Source organism: Helianthus annuus, chromosome 3, assembly GCF_002127325.2.
Source record: "Helianthus annuus cultivar XRQ/B chromosome 3, HanXRQr2.0-SUNRISE, whole genome shotgun sequence".
NCBI classification, from domain to species: domain Eukaryota; kingdom Viridiplantae; phylum Streptophyta; class Magnoliopsida; order Asterales; family Asteraceae; genus Helianthus; species Helianthus annuus.
Window position 1 is genome coordinate 143513635 of NC_035435.2, and position 18357 is coordinate 143531991.

The 18357-nt window shown below is 36.7% G+C and overlaps 2 protein-coding genes across 2 annotated transcripts in view; one reads left to right on the forward strand and one right to left on the reverse strand.

Moving 5' to 3' along the window:
• Positions 1-12258, forward strand: part of LOC110932160 (brassinosteroid LRR receptor kinase-like) — a 51689-nt gene extending 39431 nt beyond the window's left edge. The window contains exons 4-5 of the mRNA XM_022175518.2: positions 10251-11827; positions 11921-12258. Coding sequence (XP_022031210.2) covers positions 10251-11827; positions 11921-12225 — 1882 coding nt within the window. The 3' untranslated portion in view covers positions 12226-12258. The remainder of the gene's footprint in view (positions 1-10250; positions 11828-11920) is intronic.
• Positions 12259-16596: 4338 nt separating this feature from the next.
• Positions 16597-17568, reverse strand: LOC110932161. Its single transcript, XM_022175519.1, has one exon. It carries the CDS (start codon positions 17566-17568, stop codon positions 16597-16599), a length of 972 nt encoding a protein of 323 aa, XP_022031211.1.
• Between the last annotated feature and the right edge of the window lie 789 nt (positions 17569-18357).

The window sequence follows — 18357 nt, forward strand, 5'->3', positions numbered from 1 at the left end:
TTTCAAAAACACAAAAACAATAGAAAAGCAAAAATGAGTTTCCTGGCGAGAAAAAGAGAATATGATAGTACATCAGTGGTCTATCCAAATCTCTTTAAACCTAAACTGAAAAACGATAAGCAGCTCTATATAAGATGTATCGGTAGGCTCACAATCATTTTAAAGTGTGCAGGGTGATATAAATCTTAAACCGACTGAAGACCAGGTGGGAACCATTCATTGGCATATGGTCTTAGTACCGAAATTTCGTTTGAGAGATTGCCGAGGTTCTGAGATATTCGGTCTTTATGCTGCTTATCATCTGGGTATCATGGTTGTATCTTTTACTGAAAATAACGGGGACGCAAGTCTAGATCTTCCATGATACTATACATACGTGTACATATTGCATACGACCTCAATAAGTGATCAACAATCACATGTCCCTCAATATAAGTGATAATATATCACATTTATCCAGGAGTCAAGTTCGTCTCTCTGCTGTACGAAAGTACTGACCTGTTCACGGACTTGCTCCTGTGCCCTTCATGCATCTGAAAATCAAGTTCCTCATCAATAAGTGATTATATCACATAGGGCTTGTTTTCAATCAAAATAAGTGAGAATCTCACATCATATACGGTCAAACAGATGATAAATGGTATACTCACCAGTAAGATGAACTCTCGTGCATACCTTGATACGGGAATGTGTCGTGATGTGGATGAACACCGGCCGATAAGTATAAATCATACCTTAACGTATCCCCTCGCCATGATTACATATGATAAGTTGAGCTTATGTGGATAACAATACTGATAATCGTTATAGGATGTTTATCTAAATGTTAACAAAGAGAACAACAAGAGCGTTTTGGCATGACCGTACACTGATATGATTCTCTTACCCACGAAACTCGCAAAAAGAATGTTTGTATATATTTACTTTTCTTAGTTTCTGTAACTCTGTATATATTTATTTACTGCTTTCAGTCTTTAAGTTTGAAATATTCAAAATACCAAAAAGATTTTAGGTGTGTTTTAATATAAACTTTCTAAAAGTCAAAAAGATTTTATTTCTGCTTTAGTTTTGATTAACCGATGTTGGAACTCAAGTCTTCGTTGCCTGAAATCTGTTGAAAACCAAAATGACTGAATCTTCATAAACGGTCAGAGTTTGCAAGTTTTGAAAGTTAATAATCAAAATTGAAAAATCTGTTAACTTTTCAAACTAAACTGTCGGACAGTAGTTGAAAATATGGTCACATGTGTGTCACTTGTTTAATGTTAACTATATTCCAAGCAGTTGTTCTCATTACGCGTTTAGCTTTCTTGCATGTGCAGATGCTAAAGGCAAGGAGAACATGTTCGATGATAAGCTTTGGAATGAAGACACGACGTGAAGGCACTCAAAGGATAAAGATGATTGAGTTGCCGCTGACCCTTCATCAACACCACAAGGAGCTGAAGAATTGACAAGTCGAAAGATTCACGAGCATAACTCAATGGAGAGTTTATTTTAAGGGGGAGTTTGTTAACACACTTCTTAAATGAAAAGGGATTTTGTTGATACACTTCTACTTACGACGCGTGAAGACTTTAAAGATCCTTTCCGAGAATGAATGCACCATCAAGAGATGGAGAACGAGATTACGAACCTCGCGAGCAGCATCCAAGGGGGAGTTTGTTGATACATATTTTGTGGATACGGCTCGGCTCGGTTCGACTCGGCTACGAAGTAAAGGCCGTAGTCAAGACAACCTCCTGTCTTGACTCGGTATGCGATTTACTTTGTAACGTTCGTTGTAAATGCTACTGCATGTGTGCAGTATGCATATTGGTAAGTCTAGTATTGTCTGTTCATTGTTGAAGCCCATTGATGAAGCCCATGTCCAGGCCCAACACATGTGACGAAATGACATGTGATGAAAACACTTTTGGATGAAAACACTTTTGGATGAAAACCAAATAGGACGAAATCACAAGGGATTTCGTCCATAATGAAGTGTTTTCGTGGGCCTCTTTGTTTTCGTTGGTCTGATAGTATAAATACCCAGAAACAAGACAGAACACTTAAGACAAGTCTGAATAGATTTGAGAGCGAACACTGTAAACACACACACACTGAGAGTTTATGAGAGCATCTTGTAAACATTGTATTGTAACCGTTTCATAGCATTAATACAATGGAGTGTTAATCGTTGAATTGTTGTGTCTTACGTGTTCGTCACTTGGTTTAACTTACCCGTTTGGATTCCGCACTTTCGGGTTTGTCGGAAAACAGGGAATAGAGGTTACTCGATCCTCCGGGTGGACCTACAATCTTCATCATCTAAACCTCTCTATGAATCACATGACTGGAATTGTCACAAGTCTTCTTGTTTGCAATCACTTAGAGTACTTGGACCTTAGTAGTAATAATTTTTTTGGAGATGAACTTAATAGTTTGGAGTTCCAGTATTTGATATTCTTAAATCAGTCCCTAAATAAGAATCTGACTTCAATCGCCCCTGGTCCCTTCAATCCAGAATAGAGAAACTGGCTTGTCATGCAATGCTTTAAGTGGACAATCAACCTGCAAAAAACATATGCCAAGAGACAACTGATTCACTATTTGACCATTATTTTTCTTCCCATCATTGTGGGACTTTGTTTCTTGCTTCTGGTTTATGTGTGTTACAAAAAACACAATTCCACACAAACTAAAATGCAGCCTGAAATTATAAGACATGGAAACGTATGCTCAATATTGAATTATGATGGAACAATTGCATACGAAGACTTCATCAATGCAACAGAGGACTTCGACCTCAAATACTGCATTGGAACCGGTGGCTATGGTAGTATTTATGAAGCCAACCTTCCTGACGGTCAAACATTTGCTTTGAAAAAACTCCATGGTTTTGAAGCCAAGCAACCAACATTTGACCAGAGTTTCAAGAATGAAGTCCAAGTGTTGACCAACCTAAGGCACAAAAACATCGTCAAACTCTATGGTTTTTGTTTGCATAACAGGTGCAATTTCCTTGTATATGAATACATGGAAAAGGGGAGCCTGTTTTGCGCCTTGAGTAACAGTGAATCAGCTGTAATAGTAGACTGGATGAAGAGAGTGAACATTATCAAAGATGTTGCCCATGCTTTGGCATATCAACCAACAACATTCTCTTGAACAAAGAACTGGAAGGATTTGTTGCTGACTTTGGAGCAGCAAGATTGCTCGACCCAGATTCCTCCATCCAAACGGTAATTGCAGGAACTTTGGGATACATTGCTCCAGGTATTTGTACTTAATCTCACACTTCTTTTATGTGTGTTACTACTCTATTAGCTGTTAAAATTTTGCTCATGGTCCTTTGGTATATATGTTCATGCAGACCTTGCATATAACATGATTGTGACTGAAAAATGTGACGTGTATAGCTTCGGGGTGGTGGCATTTGAGACAATTGGGGGGAAGCATCCTGGAGACCTTCTCTCATCCCTGAACTATTCGACTACTCATGGTATAACTTTGGAAAATATATTAGACAAGCGACTCCCTTATCCAACCGATCTATCGATTGAAAAGGAAATTGTGCGTGTTTGTAATGTAGCAGCAGGGTGCATTCTCACAGATCCAAAGTGTCGGCCGACAATGAGAGATGTGTCTCAGGAATTATCATGTTGAAAAGACATCATATGGGCTATCTCCAAGCTTTTGTCACCATGAAATAAACCTATAACCTTGAAACTTTTAGAACTGTTTGCAATGTGGATCTTAAATGTCTAAAGTTTGTTTAGTTATTTAAAGTTCACTATGCACTACACCAAATTTAGTAAACTTCTTTTTCAACATAGAATTAAAATTGAACAGAAGAGGAACCCTAACAAACTAATGCCCTAAATTAAAGAAGTTGATTTACAAGATCAATAGATTACATGAACTGGTGTAACATGGTAAACATAAAATAGCATAATATAAAGTAATAACTGAACAAACAAAAAGGGGCTGTGGAGAAGCTAGAAGGATTGTTCCAATCTCAGACTCCGATGAGAGTGGCGATGGCATGAAAGTGAACAGAGGCCAGATGAGAATATACATCAGCGAGTCAGAGAAATCAAACGAACACAGAACCTTTTATAGAAACTGAACGATCTTCGTTACCAGAAAGCTGAAGATGATGGAGCGATGAAAGATGAAACCAAAGGTGAGGTGGGGAATATTAAAAGGGCAATCTTGTCTTTTAATATTTTTTACATTAGTTAGATCAATGGGACTATCCGCGCTTCGCAGCGGACTTTCGATTTGGTTTGGTATAGTACCGACCCTTGGTATAGCAACCGAAAAAGATATGCCTATGATGATATCAATACTCATTTTACATCAACCGAAAGGTACCAATGTTGTTCGGCGTGTATCATTTCGGTTCAATTACCTTACCAGCACTCGCTATAGCTTACCATATAATAATACTCTATTACGAATACAACTCTGAATGTGACATCGGTACCGATGTTCACCTCAAGAAAACTATAAAAACAAATATGGTACCGATACCAATGTTGAGACTGTATCATTCGGTTCTTTACGGTAAGAAAAAGATCTACCATATTTAACAACCTCGAATAAACATTTATGAAATCGTAGATAAAAATAAACACCTCGCAACAGTATATTCAGAATGTTGTGAAACACTATATTATATTACTAGAATAACAAAAAAAATGTAAGCTTTATAACATGTACGTTTGTGCTTTAATCATTTGTACATCAACATCCACATATCGGTTTTGAGTAAAATTTTATATAGAGGCATAGATTAAAATACATACGTTGCGACGTTTTCTTAAATTCATTCATACATATATAAAATCTAACTAATAAAATAAAATAATTATTTATAGTTGTCGAGGATTTTGTATGAGGTAGATATCTTTCTAAATCATGTTGACCCATTTAAGATGTCTAAACTGGGTTAGACAACCACAACCCCTAAGCTATTCTTCATGTTTTGTTTATGCTCTTATAACCCAACTAATTTAGTTTACTAAGTCTACATACTTGAAAACTGGAAAATATTTTTGTGATTGTCCAAGGAAAATGTTACAGAATATATAGTGGAGAATACCACTGATTTACAGCTATCATTCCTAAACAAGGGCAACTAACTATGGAAGATATACACAATTACACAACTGTTACATAAATCAAATATATGGAAATCTTCTAGATTTCCATCGGCTAACATACCTCCGCAGTCTGAGCTGTCGGATGCTTAGACTGGATTTAAAGTGTTGAAAGAGTTGGCTACACAACTGTTACATAAATCAAATATATGGAAGATTTCCATCGGCTAAGATACCTCCGCAGTCTGAGCTGTCGGATGCTTAGACTGGATTTAAAGTGTTGAAAGAGTTGGCAGGTGAAACGCCCAAGGTTTCACCTTCCTAAATGTGATATTATCATACTATAATTTAACAAAAATCGGGCATGACCCGTTCGTATTATGAACAATTCCCTGTAAGACTAACTTGTAATAACTTAACAATACAACACAGCGGAAAATATGAACCAAAAATTTCGTTCTTTAATAGACATAGTACTTACAGGAAAGTTCGAATACCAAATGTATACACTCATTAAAAAGTATTTACCACGTTCCATTATATGAATACTTCGGACCTACATTTGTTAAACTATGTGACCGATCCTTCCCGTACAATCCTTGCTCTTGACTCGATCTTCGTCCGCTCATCTTCGTTAGTAGAAGAAGAAGAAATCCGTATGGTACCTGTGAACATCACATACAACTTAATCATTAGTCATTGACAACCTCATACAACACTATTCTTACACAATTAACTTTCGTATAATATTCGACAATATAGCTTCAATTCATTCGACTATTCTCTCTAAGTCTCTTGTTCCGAGTTCGGCTTCAACTTCATAAGAATCCGACATTCTCATTCCTGCATTACATCCCAAACTCAAGGGCATTGTTAGTAACGTTAATTCTCAAATGCATCCAAATCATGCATTCGCACATACTTGCACACATACATACTTACAATCATACACATCTACATACCTAATATACATTCAATCATACCTACAATCATGTGTTCATACCTACGTGTTCCGTACGCATTCTTGTATACCATTAACATGTAATATATGTCCAACTTCATTACATACATCTATCATACTCTTATATAAATTACATGAGGCTTAGACTTGGGTTTACAACTTATAATCGTCAAGGGAACACTCGAAATCATGTTTGGGAGGCCCACCGTAGTCCACGGATAATATACCGAAGCCTACGATGCATAAATCACACAAATAATATTTTTGACAAAACCTTCACCCGGCCGTGTCAGCTCACCACCCGGCCGTGTCACACTACTAGAAAATATACATTTCTTGACACGCGAACAATGACACACACTCATTTTATGACATTCAGAAACGTGTGTCAAGAAAAAAATGTCATGGTTTACAAAATTCAATAAATTTATGACACTCTTTTTTGCATGTCATCTTTTTAGCGTCATGAAAAAAGAACAAGATCATTTTATGACATTCCAAAGTGTGTGTCAAGAAAAAAATGTCATGGTTTACAAAATTCAACAAATTATGACACTTTTTTTGTGTGTCATCTTTTAGCGTCATAAAAAACAAGACCATATGACTTTCAAAAACGTGTGTCAAGAATAAAATGTTGTGGTCTAAAAAATTCAATAAATTTTTGACTCTTTTTTGTGTGCCATCTTTTTAGTGTTATAAAAAAACTCTATATATTTGACCAATTAATTAAAATTGAACTCGGGACTGCTCGGAAAAGAATGGAAGAGTTAACAAGTAGAGTAGGCTCAAATTTTATTTATATACATATATTATATCTGCCTCTCATCATTAGAAGTACTATTACTAATACTCAATGGCACTGAGACCGAGCGTAGTGGCCCGTGCTTGGGCTAACCACAAGGCCACCATGAAGCCACTACCATCACCCCCATACTCGTTATCCGACAATTTGGGCATGCTCTCGTTGCTTTGGTCACGAGCAAATAAACACTACAAAAAAAATGCCATTCAGTGGCACACACATTTAGTGACTTTAAGCTTTTGTGCCACTAATTTAGTTTTTAGTGGCAACTCGCGTATGCCATATTTGCTTAGCACGTACTTTTAGTGGCATTTAGTTTTTTTTACCACTAATTTAGCTTTTAGTGGCGCTTAGCGTATGCCATATTGCTTAGCATATACTTTTAGTGACATTTTTTTTATTTTTTGCCACTAATTTAGGTTTTTAGTGGCATTATTAAACTTTAATATATTTTTGCCTCTTTACCTCCTTAAATACATGGACGTATAATATTCGAGCTTCAAATACAAATTGAATATTGAATACGGATTCGAATAAATTAAATCTTAATCGAATACGAATTTAGGTAAAAAATAAAAACTCAAAAATTTGGTTACATTAATTTGAAAATCTTTTATTCGATTCATTTAACAACCCTACCTAAATATATATATTTTTTGAACGACAAATGTTACTTCTTTAGACCAATAATTCTAAATTATTCTTCTTTGCTCAGGTTTTAACCCGAGAACTCTCATTTAAGAGGTATGTGTCTCAATTGAGCTATCCCATATTTGAATACTTAAATATATAATAACATCAAAATTTTCCTTCGCATCAAAGATTTCCTTTGCTCTTGTTTCACTAAAATTTTTGTTTCCCTCGCTTTAGTACCTTGAAAAGTTTTAAACCCTTTTTTATTTTATGCTTCTTGTAATATTACAAAATTTATTTACGTGTTTTGAATTTTTTATAATTTTCGTTTCCCTCTTTTCAGCCCCTACCCAAAAAATCGAAATACCTCCTATCCAAAATCAAAACCATCTCCGCAGTCCGCTCAAACTTTACATTTTCCCAACCCAAATTCAGTTTGTTTGCTCTCTCTATCTCTCTCTCAATCTCGGCCGATTTCCACTACGATGGTGAACGTTTGTGGCCACCGCCGCACCCCCATTCAGCAGCCCTTCATCATTCAGCAACTTCTTCATCCTCGTTCAGCAACCCTTACGAAGGTGAGGTTCGGGAGGATTTCAATTGCCCATCAAAATTACATCGGTGAAAAACAATTTCGTGCTTTTACCCTTTTTATTATAATTCTTGTTTGGTGCCCTAATCTTATAGTTTTCATTTCAGAATACGAATTATTACTTATGGACGCCATGTGTTTGATTAAATGCCTGTGAGTTTTTGCCTCAATTTGGTTTACTTGTTTTCTTTTGATAGATTCATAAAAACTATACTTGATGATATGCACATGAGTAAATTGCTTAAATGTGTTATCATTAGTTTGAATTGCGTTGAATTGTATTAGCATTTAATTTAGGCGTTGTTAATATGAAATTTGTGCTAGGAATGGGAGGTTATATGTTAAACAGTGCCATAGTGGTTACATATAAACACATACTGTTTAACTCTTATATTGAGGGGTGCACCCCTTTATACATACATGGCTGCACATGAACTCACTAAAAATTACTTATTTTTTATATCGCCTTTTGGACGTATATCTTCTGTTGGTTCAGGTCCTTTATATGACAACTAAACAGTAAAAACTATATGATAATTGGATAGCTATAGATTTACTCCTTCAGATTAGATGACGACCCGTTTGATTTTTGGTTCAGAAGATGGTAGACGGCCTGCTGTTGTCACCCCAAATTGAAAGTAACAAAAAATCTCTTTTTTGTTGTTTTTGATGTCGAAAGTCTACTTTGTTATCTCTTTATGTGGCGAAATGGAGGTACAATCTTAATCAGGTTTGATTTGGATTAATTTGTATCTTCTTATTTCATTTAAAACTTTTTAATCAGTTTTGATTTGGATTAACTAGGTTTTGCTGCCAAGAAAATCAAATGTTGTGAAGGGATGTAAAAAAGGTTAATGATGAAGACTGGTAAAGTATATGTTTTTTCTAGATTTTGTTATTGGGTAGGTTGAAACGTGTATATATACATATAATAGTTTAGCAAAAAGCATATGGTAGATGCGGTGGCTGGCACGTTCCTTTCATAAGGATTCGTACTAAAGAGCCAAAGGTCTCATTTTCACATCATCTTTGGATTTTATCAAATAGGTATCCTTGAAGTCATAAGGGTTCGTACTTATGCTTGAATTCGTAAGGGTTCGTACTTATGCTTGAAGTCATAAGGGTTAACTTTTATCTCTGGTGATTACACCCCCTCTCATTTTCTGTCACAACCTTTTTTGTTGTAAATTTTCAATTATTTATTATGAATAATAAGAGCATGAAACATGTCAAAATGTCACAATTCGTCTTTGTATGACTAGGACATCAGATGAGTTGTTGCTGCATTTGTGAATATCAGGTTTGTTTCTTTCAATGGATTTTTTTTTGTGATTTTTTTTGGTGATTAGAATTAATAGTGTACTTTCATGTTCTAACAAATGCTTAAATTCATAGATTTAGATTTAGTCTTGAAATTAATATTTAAATTCTTTGATTAAGATTTAAAATACTGATTTTAAGATTTGTTTTTTTTACATGGCTACTCGAGAAGCCTGGCTTGGTTTGTTGCTAACATGGGCCTTGCTGTGGGAAATTGCTTCAAAGAAATTAAAAAAGTTTTGCCACAAGGTGTCACATTTGGTCTTGGTTGGAGGAAGAGTAGAGGAATACTCGGCTGCAGAGGTGGATGGCATTCGCGAAGATTGGTCGACTTATGCGGCTATCTCTATTGTTAAGTGAAACCATATTTAGGTTTTGACGAATGTATTGACAAACATTTTTTTTTGTTAACGTTAACATATTTGTAATATACTTGACATATGACTATGTAAAGGGTTGTTTTGGTATATATATATTTTTTATGAAATACATTTATTGTTTTTGATATTATATATGTATCCAGGGTAAATCAGTAATTTTATAAAAAAACATTTTATAAAGAATTAAAAGCATGACACGCGTAAATGAATGTCATACGTATGTGTCATAAATGCTTGTCATGAACGTGTGTCATTAAAAAGTGTCATGAATGTGTGTCATTAAAAGATGTCATAAAATGAGTGTCATGAATGTGTGTCATAAATGCGTGTCATTAAATGTGTGTCATTAATACATGACACACAAATGCATGTTATGTTAATTTTATGACTCCTCAATCAACGACTCGCATTTGTGTGTCATAAAGACCCTTTTATGACACGCAATGCATGTCAAGAAAGGTGTTTTTTCTAGTAGTGATTATTTAACGGGTTCGATTCCAGCTAGATTAAGCAACTGCACCAATTTGAACTGGATTTCGCTTTCCAATAATAAATTGGTCGGAGAAATTCCAGCAGCCCTTGGTGGTTTGTCGAATCTTGCTATTCTTAAACTTGGGAACAACTTGTTTTCTGGCCGGATACCAGGAGAGCTTGGAGATTGTAAGAGCTTGGTATGGTTGGATTTGAACACCAATCAGTTAAGTGGGATGATCCCGCCGGAACTTTTCAAGCAATCTGGATTCATTGCTTCTTGGTATCTCACTGGGAAACAATATGTGTACATTAAGAACGACGGGAGCAGCCAGTGTCATGGTTCCGGGAATATTCTGGAATTCGGAGGGATCCGCCAGGTGGATTTACAATGGTTTTCATCGAGACACCCATGTAACTTCACCAGAGTGTATTTAGGGATCACTCAGCCGAACTTCAATCACAACGGGTCAATGATATTTCTTGATCTTTCGTACAACAAACTGGAGGGTGGAATCCCAAAAGAACTCGGGTCAATGTACTATCTCAATATACTGAATTTGGGTCACAACAATATCACCGGACCGATACCCGAAGAGCTAAGCGGGTTAAAAAACGCAGCAATTATGGATTTATCACATAACAGGCTAAACGGGTCGATCCCAAGATCGTTATCCGGTCTTAGTCTTGGAGATGCCGATCTCTCCAACAATAATTTGTCTGGTGTCATCCCGACATCTGCTCCTTTTGATACTTTTCCACCCGACAGGTTTTCAAATAATCCCGGGCTGTGTGGGGTTCCTCTTCCTAGCTGCAGGATGGGTCCTAATAGTAAATCAAATGGTCGACAGGAAGCCTCACATATGCTGAACTATTTAACCATTTTTCTTCCCATCATCGGGGGACTTGGTTTCTTGCTTCTTGGTTACATGTTCTACAAGAAGCACAAAGCTACCGAAAAGAAAATCCAACCGGAAACAAAAAGACATGGAAATGTGTGCTCGGTATTGAATTATGACGGAAAAATTGCATATGAAGACTTCGTCACCGCTACTGAGGACTTCGACCTTAAATATTGCATTGGAACTGGTGGCTACGGTAGTGTTTATGAAGCAAAACTGCCTGACGGTAAAATATTTGCTTTAAAAAAGCTCCATAGTTTTGAAGCCCAGCAACCAGCATTCAACCAGACTTTCGAGAATGAAATCAAAGTGTTAACCAACCTAAGGCACAAAAACATTATCAGACTTTATGGTTTTTGTTTGCATAACAAATGCAACTTCCTTGTGTATGAATTCATGGAGAAGGGGAGCCTATTTTGTGCCTTGAGTAACAGTGAATTAGCTGTTCAAGTCGACTGGCTCAAGAGGCTTCACATTATCAAAGGTGTAGCCCATGGTTTGGCATACATGCATCATGATTGCAACCCTCCTATTGTTCATAGAGACATATCAACCAACAACATTCTCTTGAACTCAGAACTGGAAGGATTTGTTGCTGACTTTGGAATAGCCAGATTGCTGGACCCCGATTCCTCCAACCAAACGGCCGTTGCAGGAACATTGGGATACATTGCTCCAGGTATTTATTAATTTTACGTAAGATTACACTTCTTCTGAGTCTATTAGCTATTGGAGTTTTTCTAACGACCGTTTTGTATTTATGAACATGTAGAACTTGCCTACAACATGATTGTGACTGAAAAATGTGACGTGTATAGCTTTGGGGTTGTGGCGCTTGAGACAATTGGAGGGAAGCATCCTGGAGACCTCCTTTCATCCTTGAACTATTCAACTAGTCATGGTGCAATGTTGGAAAATATATTGGATAAGAGACTCCCTTATCCAACCAATAAGTCGATTCTAAAGGAAATCATGCGTGTATATAATGTAGCATATAATGTAGCACTAGCATGCATTCTCACAGATCCAAAGGGTCGACCAACAATGAGAAACGTGTCTCAGGAATTATCATGTTGAGCACATCATTTAGGCTATCTCCAAGCTTTGTCATATTGAGAACAACCCGTAGTTATAATTGTTTCAGGAACTTATTTATATTTATGTCATACTTGTTGGCCCCAAAATGGATCTTGATCTCTAGAACGTGATAAACAAACTTGAATAACAATAATAACTTGAATACAATGATCATACAATAACCGAATGTATGTATCGAATTGAGAGTAGTGATTACAAATGAAACTACATGATCCTATTTATAGTTTTCCAACGGGTACGAGTGAATAGACGCGTCTCTTCGCGAAAAGTCATGTCTCTTGGATGTATGGTTGAGATTGAAACTTGAAAAGGTATGTCGAATCTTGTCCATTCACTCCAACCGGTGCGTCTTTTCTTCTTGTGCCTTGATACCCAATCGGAAATGGTGTGTGTAGAGAGACACACCTTTTCGGTTATTAGGGTAGTTTCCATCTTCCATGTTGTCAACTTTGGTCCTTGTAGTTTGTAACCGCCAAGTAACCGCCATCTAAATAACTATTAACTATATACATAATAACCCTTGTACTTTAAGGATGTGTAGGGATTATAACTTTCATTCACCCCCCTAATCACGAACATCCTCACTACTAGAAAAATTAAAATTTCTGACACCATTTTCCGTAGAAAATGCGTCACAACTCGCGATTTTTTATGAATTTGTGACTTAATGCATATGTAGGAAAACCACTCGTAGGAAACCGGTTTCTTACGCATTTTCTACGCATTTTCCTACCCATTTCTGACGGAAAAGGCCTGTCACAAATTGCTACACAATTTCTACGCATTTTCCTACCCATTTAACGGAAGTTAATTTTTAATTTTTGCTACACAATTGTCACGAAATTTAATTTTCTACGAATTTGTGACGAAATGCATATGTAGTAAAACCACTCGTAGGAAACTGATTTCTTTACACATTTTCTACGTATTTTCCTACTCATTTGTAACAGAAAAGGGCTGTCACAAATTGCTACGCATTTTCCTACCCATTTAACAAAAGTTGATTTTTTATTTTTGCTACACAATTGTCACGACATTTAATGTTTTTTCTAGTTTTATTCTATTTATAAAACATCCGAGAGATCGGATACAAAAGCAAATAAAACTAAAAACTATAAAAATTCAATAACATTAATCATAAATTTATACAACTTTACAAACAAATCTGAATCGCATTCCCAATCGAAATCTAAATTTGAATTGCATTCACAAATTTACAAACATAAATTTATCTTGGGCATAACTTCAAAGCCATCCGAACCCAAATCTGAATCGCATTCCCAATCGAAATCTAAATCCAAATAGCAACGTAGATTCATTCTTGCTTGCAAATCCGACACACGGATGGTTGAAGTGGAGGTGCCAAGCAACATGTCAACAACTTCTCCATTGATGCCGCAAACAGGACATCAATAACAACAATATTTCGTCATATGAGTCCTTCCATCAAAATAAAGTCGGATATGCAACCATCCATATTGAACTTTTTCCCTAACCCACTTTGATTCAAATGAATAAGATGAATTAAACATAAAAAAAAAGAAATAAAGAGAAGAGACGAGTGATGGTGAGGGTTTACCATGAAGTTTATCGGTCGGAGATAAAGACCGCCGCCGTGAGCCGGAAAAGGGGGAGTCGAAGGGGGTGTGGCCGGTGAACCGACCGGAGGTGCTCCGTTTTGTCGGGTTACAGGGAACCGAAGGGGAGGCGGGGTAGTGAAATGAGATGTTTGGGTTATGTATGAGGTGTATAGGTGAAGAACCTTGTGTTGTAGGTGAGATTGTTAGGGTTTTCTTTAATGATAAATGGAGAAGATAAGATACAGGGGGTTTGGGAGGGAAATATCTTTGGGAACGGCTGCACATAGTGTAGAATTAGGGTTAATAACTCTTTTATACTTAGGGTTATTTTAGTGGGCTTTGGGCTTGGGCCCAAGGCCCACAAGCCTAATCTCGTGCGTTTAAGTGGCTCGAAATTTACGAACCATTTTTTAAAACCCGAACACTCCGTAACGTTGTAGAATAAACTTTTAGGATCAAATTATGAAAAATAGAGTCGGTAGTCGCGTTTGGTGTGTTTGCTTGTCGTTTACGATAATAATTGCGTAAAGTTGCGTAAAGTTGCGTCGTTCGCCGTTTCAATCCGTTTTTCGATACAATTTCGACTACGGTTATTAAAATTTAATTACGAAGCAAAATATATCGTAAAATCTCGGTTTTAAAGGTAATATGCGTCTCCGATACTTCCGTCTCGTTGCAGGTGCGTTCCTGCAGTCGCGTTTCTCATTTACGTTTTCGCTTTGTGGCATACGAAAGCCCGATAAATTCGTAAAACTAGCTTTATAAATATAAAATACTCGTATAAAATTCATACTTGTCGGCGTTGTCAGTATTTTGTTCGGTTTCAGTTCGCTACCGTTTAATATTTCGTAGATTTTTCGCAGATCGTCATACGTGCATTGTAAAGTCAAATTAAGTTAGTTCGCATCACAAACACCGTTTATTATCGTTTTAAACATCTGTTAATCGTGTAATTAAAGGCGTAAATTACCGGTTGTCACACTAACCCACCACCACATCCACCCATTCACCTTCACCCATCATCACGAGCGTCGTCGAACCCAAATCAACTGACGTCACCGCACCTAAAGGACATAACGTGCAACATTTTCAAACATTTAAATATTTTTTCAATTCTAGTTTAAATTTAGAAGGTTAAAGTACGGGTTGTTAGGCCATGTGTAAGGGCACTAGTTAAAAATTTAAATATGGTAATAAATAGGGCTGTAAACGAACCGAACGTTCAGCGAATAGTTCATGAACTGTTCGGCGGGAAGTTCGTCTATGTTCGTTCGTTTAATAAACGAACGAACATGAACAAGAAATTTCGTTAGATTAGTTAAATGAACGAACATGAACATAGGTCTCGTTCGTTCGGCGGGAAGTTCGTCTATGTTCGTTCGTTTAATAATAATGCTAATTAAACATTAAAATATAATCTAAGTATAATAATGAATATTTCGTCATAAATGCGTAGCAAGTTGCTACGCATTTCCTATGCAATAAATTTTCCATCACAAATGCGTAGCAAGTTGCTACACATTTTCTACGCAATAATTAATAATAATGATGATTAAACATTAAAATATAATCTAAGTATAATAATAATATTTCATCATAAATGCGTAGCAAGTTGCTACCCATTTCCTACGCAATAAATTTTTCATCACAAATGCATAGCAAGTTGCTACACATTTCCTACGCAATAATTAATAATAATGCTGATTAAACAATAAAATATAATCTAAGTATAATAATAAATATTTCGTCATAAATGCGTAGCAAGTTGCTACGCATTTCCTACGCAATAAATTTCCATCACAAATGCGTAGCAAGTTGCTACACATTTCCTACGCAATAATTAATAATAATGCTGATTAAACAATAAAATATAATCTAAGTATAATAATAAATATATCGTCATAAATGCGTAGCAAGTTGCTACGCATTTCCTACGCAACTGTCAATTAATTAGGGTTTTCTTATTTCTCGTGATAAATGTGTAGGAAACGATATCATTTTCCTTTATTTTTTGTTTTGTAGGTTATTTCCGATAGATTTGTTACGCAACTGTTAATTAATTAGGGTTTTCTTATTTTTCGTCATAGATGCATTGAAAATTTGTAACAAAATCTTGAATTTTTTTTTGTAGGAAATTCGTCATAAAAGTGTAGTAATCTGTGACGAAAAAAATTGTGTAGGAAATTTCTGTAGAAAATTGCCCCTTTTTCTAGTAGTGCCTTGAGTTGTAGATCTTGAACTTTGATTAATTCCATCTTCTTGAAACTCCTCGGTATCCGACGTTTCACACGGATCTTCTTATTCACCAACCTTGCTCCTCACGAACCTTGCTTCACACGAACATTGCTTCACACTTGTCTTGACCGCACTTGATTTGTATCACACGAATCTTTTCTTGTGTAGTTGTCTCAACACGAACTTCACCTGGTCTTGATTAACTTCCCCACAATCATATCGCATGATCGGAATCCATTTCTCATAGATTTTGATAAACTGACTCACTCAGATCTCTCTTGTGATTGTATCACACAACAATTTTTTTCTTCTGACCCAGTCACAGGATACAGGCGTCTTCTCCTTGATTTATCCTCTTCACGGTTGTCTCTCACAACGAGTTCTTCATCGTTGATTGCTTCCCTCACGGATTCTTCGTTTTGATCCGATCTAGTCACTAGTCACTGAACTGTTTTATTGTACCTTTCACAGGTTATCTCCCTCCGCATCACACGGTTTTCCCTTTGATCGTTTCACACGACCAAATTCCATGTTTCTACCGCTCTTCACTGTCTAGGCACATCAGAAGTGCCGGTTCATCATCATCTTCTTCTATTTCGACCAATAGTGTCTCACTTTCTTTGGTCTTCTTGGTTGGGCATTCATAGGCATAGTGCCCAAGTTTCTCACATCTGTAGCAAGTGATTTTCGACTTATCTCTCATAGTCGATGTTTCTTGCTTGCTATCATTCCTTTGTGGTTTGTCGGTTCCTTCCGACTCGTAAGAGGTGTATCCTTCACCCCTATGTTGATAATTTCCTCTCCCTCGGCCTCGTGACGGACGGAATCTCCCTCGTCCATGATTTCCAACATGTTGTCCATGACCCGCATACAGGAGTTCTTCTAGATTGTTCACGGGGCTTTCCTTTTTCTTCAACTTTAACCTTTCTTCATACGTTTTTAATCTTCCGACCGCTTCTTCTAGCGTCATAGTTTCTAGATCGGAGTATTGTTCCATGGAGGCAACGATTTGAGTAAACTTATCCGGTACGCCATTTAGCAGTTTGCGTACTAGAGTCGGTTGACTCAATGTCGTTCCTACTTCAGTTGCCCGGGTAACGATACTATTAATCTTTGCGGTAAACGAATCAATAGTGTCGTCATCCTTCATTTGCAACAATTCAAATTCTGATAATAACGTGTACATACGCGCCTTTTGTACCCGATCAACACCAACGTGTCTAACCTTTAGATTATCCCAAATTTCTTTTGCAGTTTTACAACTTGCAACTTGCAATACAACGTCTTCTGGTATTGCTTGAAACAGATATGCAATTGCAGACTTATCTTTCTTGGTGTCTACCATTGCATTTTCTGCCGGTTCGATCGTTTCCCACAAACCATTCGCTTCAAGAATCGTCTTGATACGAATAGCCCAAACTGTATAGTTTGTTGGTTTCAGAATCGGACACTGAAACTGGGAAAGAGAATTTCCATTTATCGGGCTTTGCCCGGATGATCCTGCCATATCTTCCTGCCGAATAATCTTCACTTCTAATAAACTTTCTTTTGGTTTCAATATATCTTAACAACCCCGATTTTCCGAATCGTGTAATAACCAAAACAACCAAATCAATCTAATTCGCACTATAACCCCGGAATCAAAACAAACGAATCCTAGATTCCTAACCGTTCGGTTCAACCGATCACCCTAGAACCGAAAATAAAAATTCTGAATTGAACTTTGCGAATTAAAAAACGAAATTGAAACCTGATCGCGAATTCCCTGCGATGCCTTGCGATTCCCATGCCTAGAGCCTGATGCTCTGATACCAATTGTTGGCCCCAAAATGGATCTTGATCTCTAGAACGTGATAAACAAACTTGAATAACAATAATAACTTGAATACAATGATCATACAATAACCGAATGTATGTATCGAATTGAGAATAGTGATTACAAATGAAACTACATGATCCTATTTATAGTTTTCCAACGGATACGAGTGAATAGACGCGTCTCTTCGCGAAAAGTCATGTCTCTTGGATGTATGGTTGAGATTGAAACTTGGAAAGGTATGTCGAATCTTGTCCATTCACTCCAACCGGTGCGTCTTTTCTTCTTGTGCCTTGATACCCAATCGGAAATGGTGTGTGTAGAGAGACACACCTTTTCGGTTATTAGGGTAGTTTCCATCTTCCATGTTGTCAACTTTGGTCCTTGTAGTTTGTAACCGCCAAGTAACCGCCATCTAAATAACTATTAACTATATACATAATAACCCTTGTACTTTAAGGATGTGTAGGGATTATAACT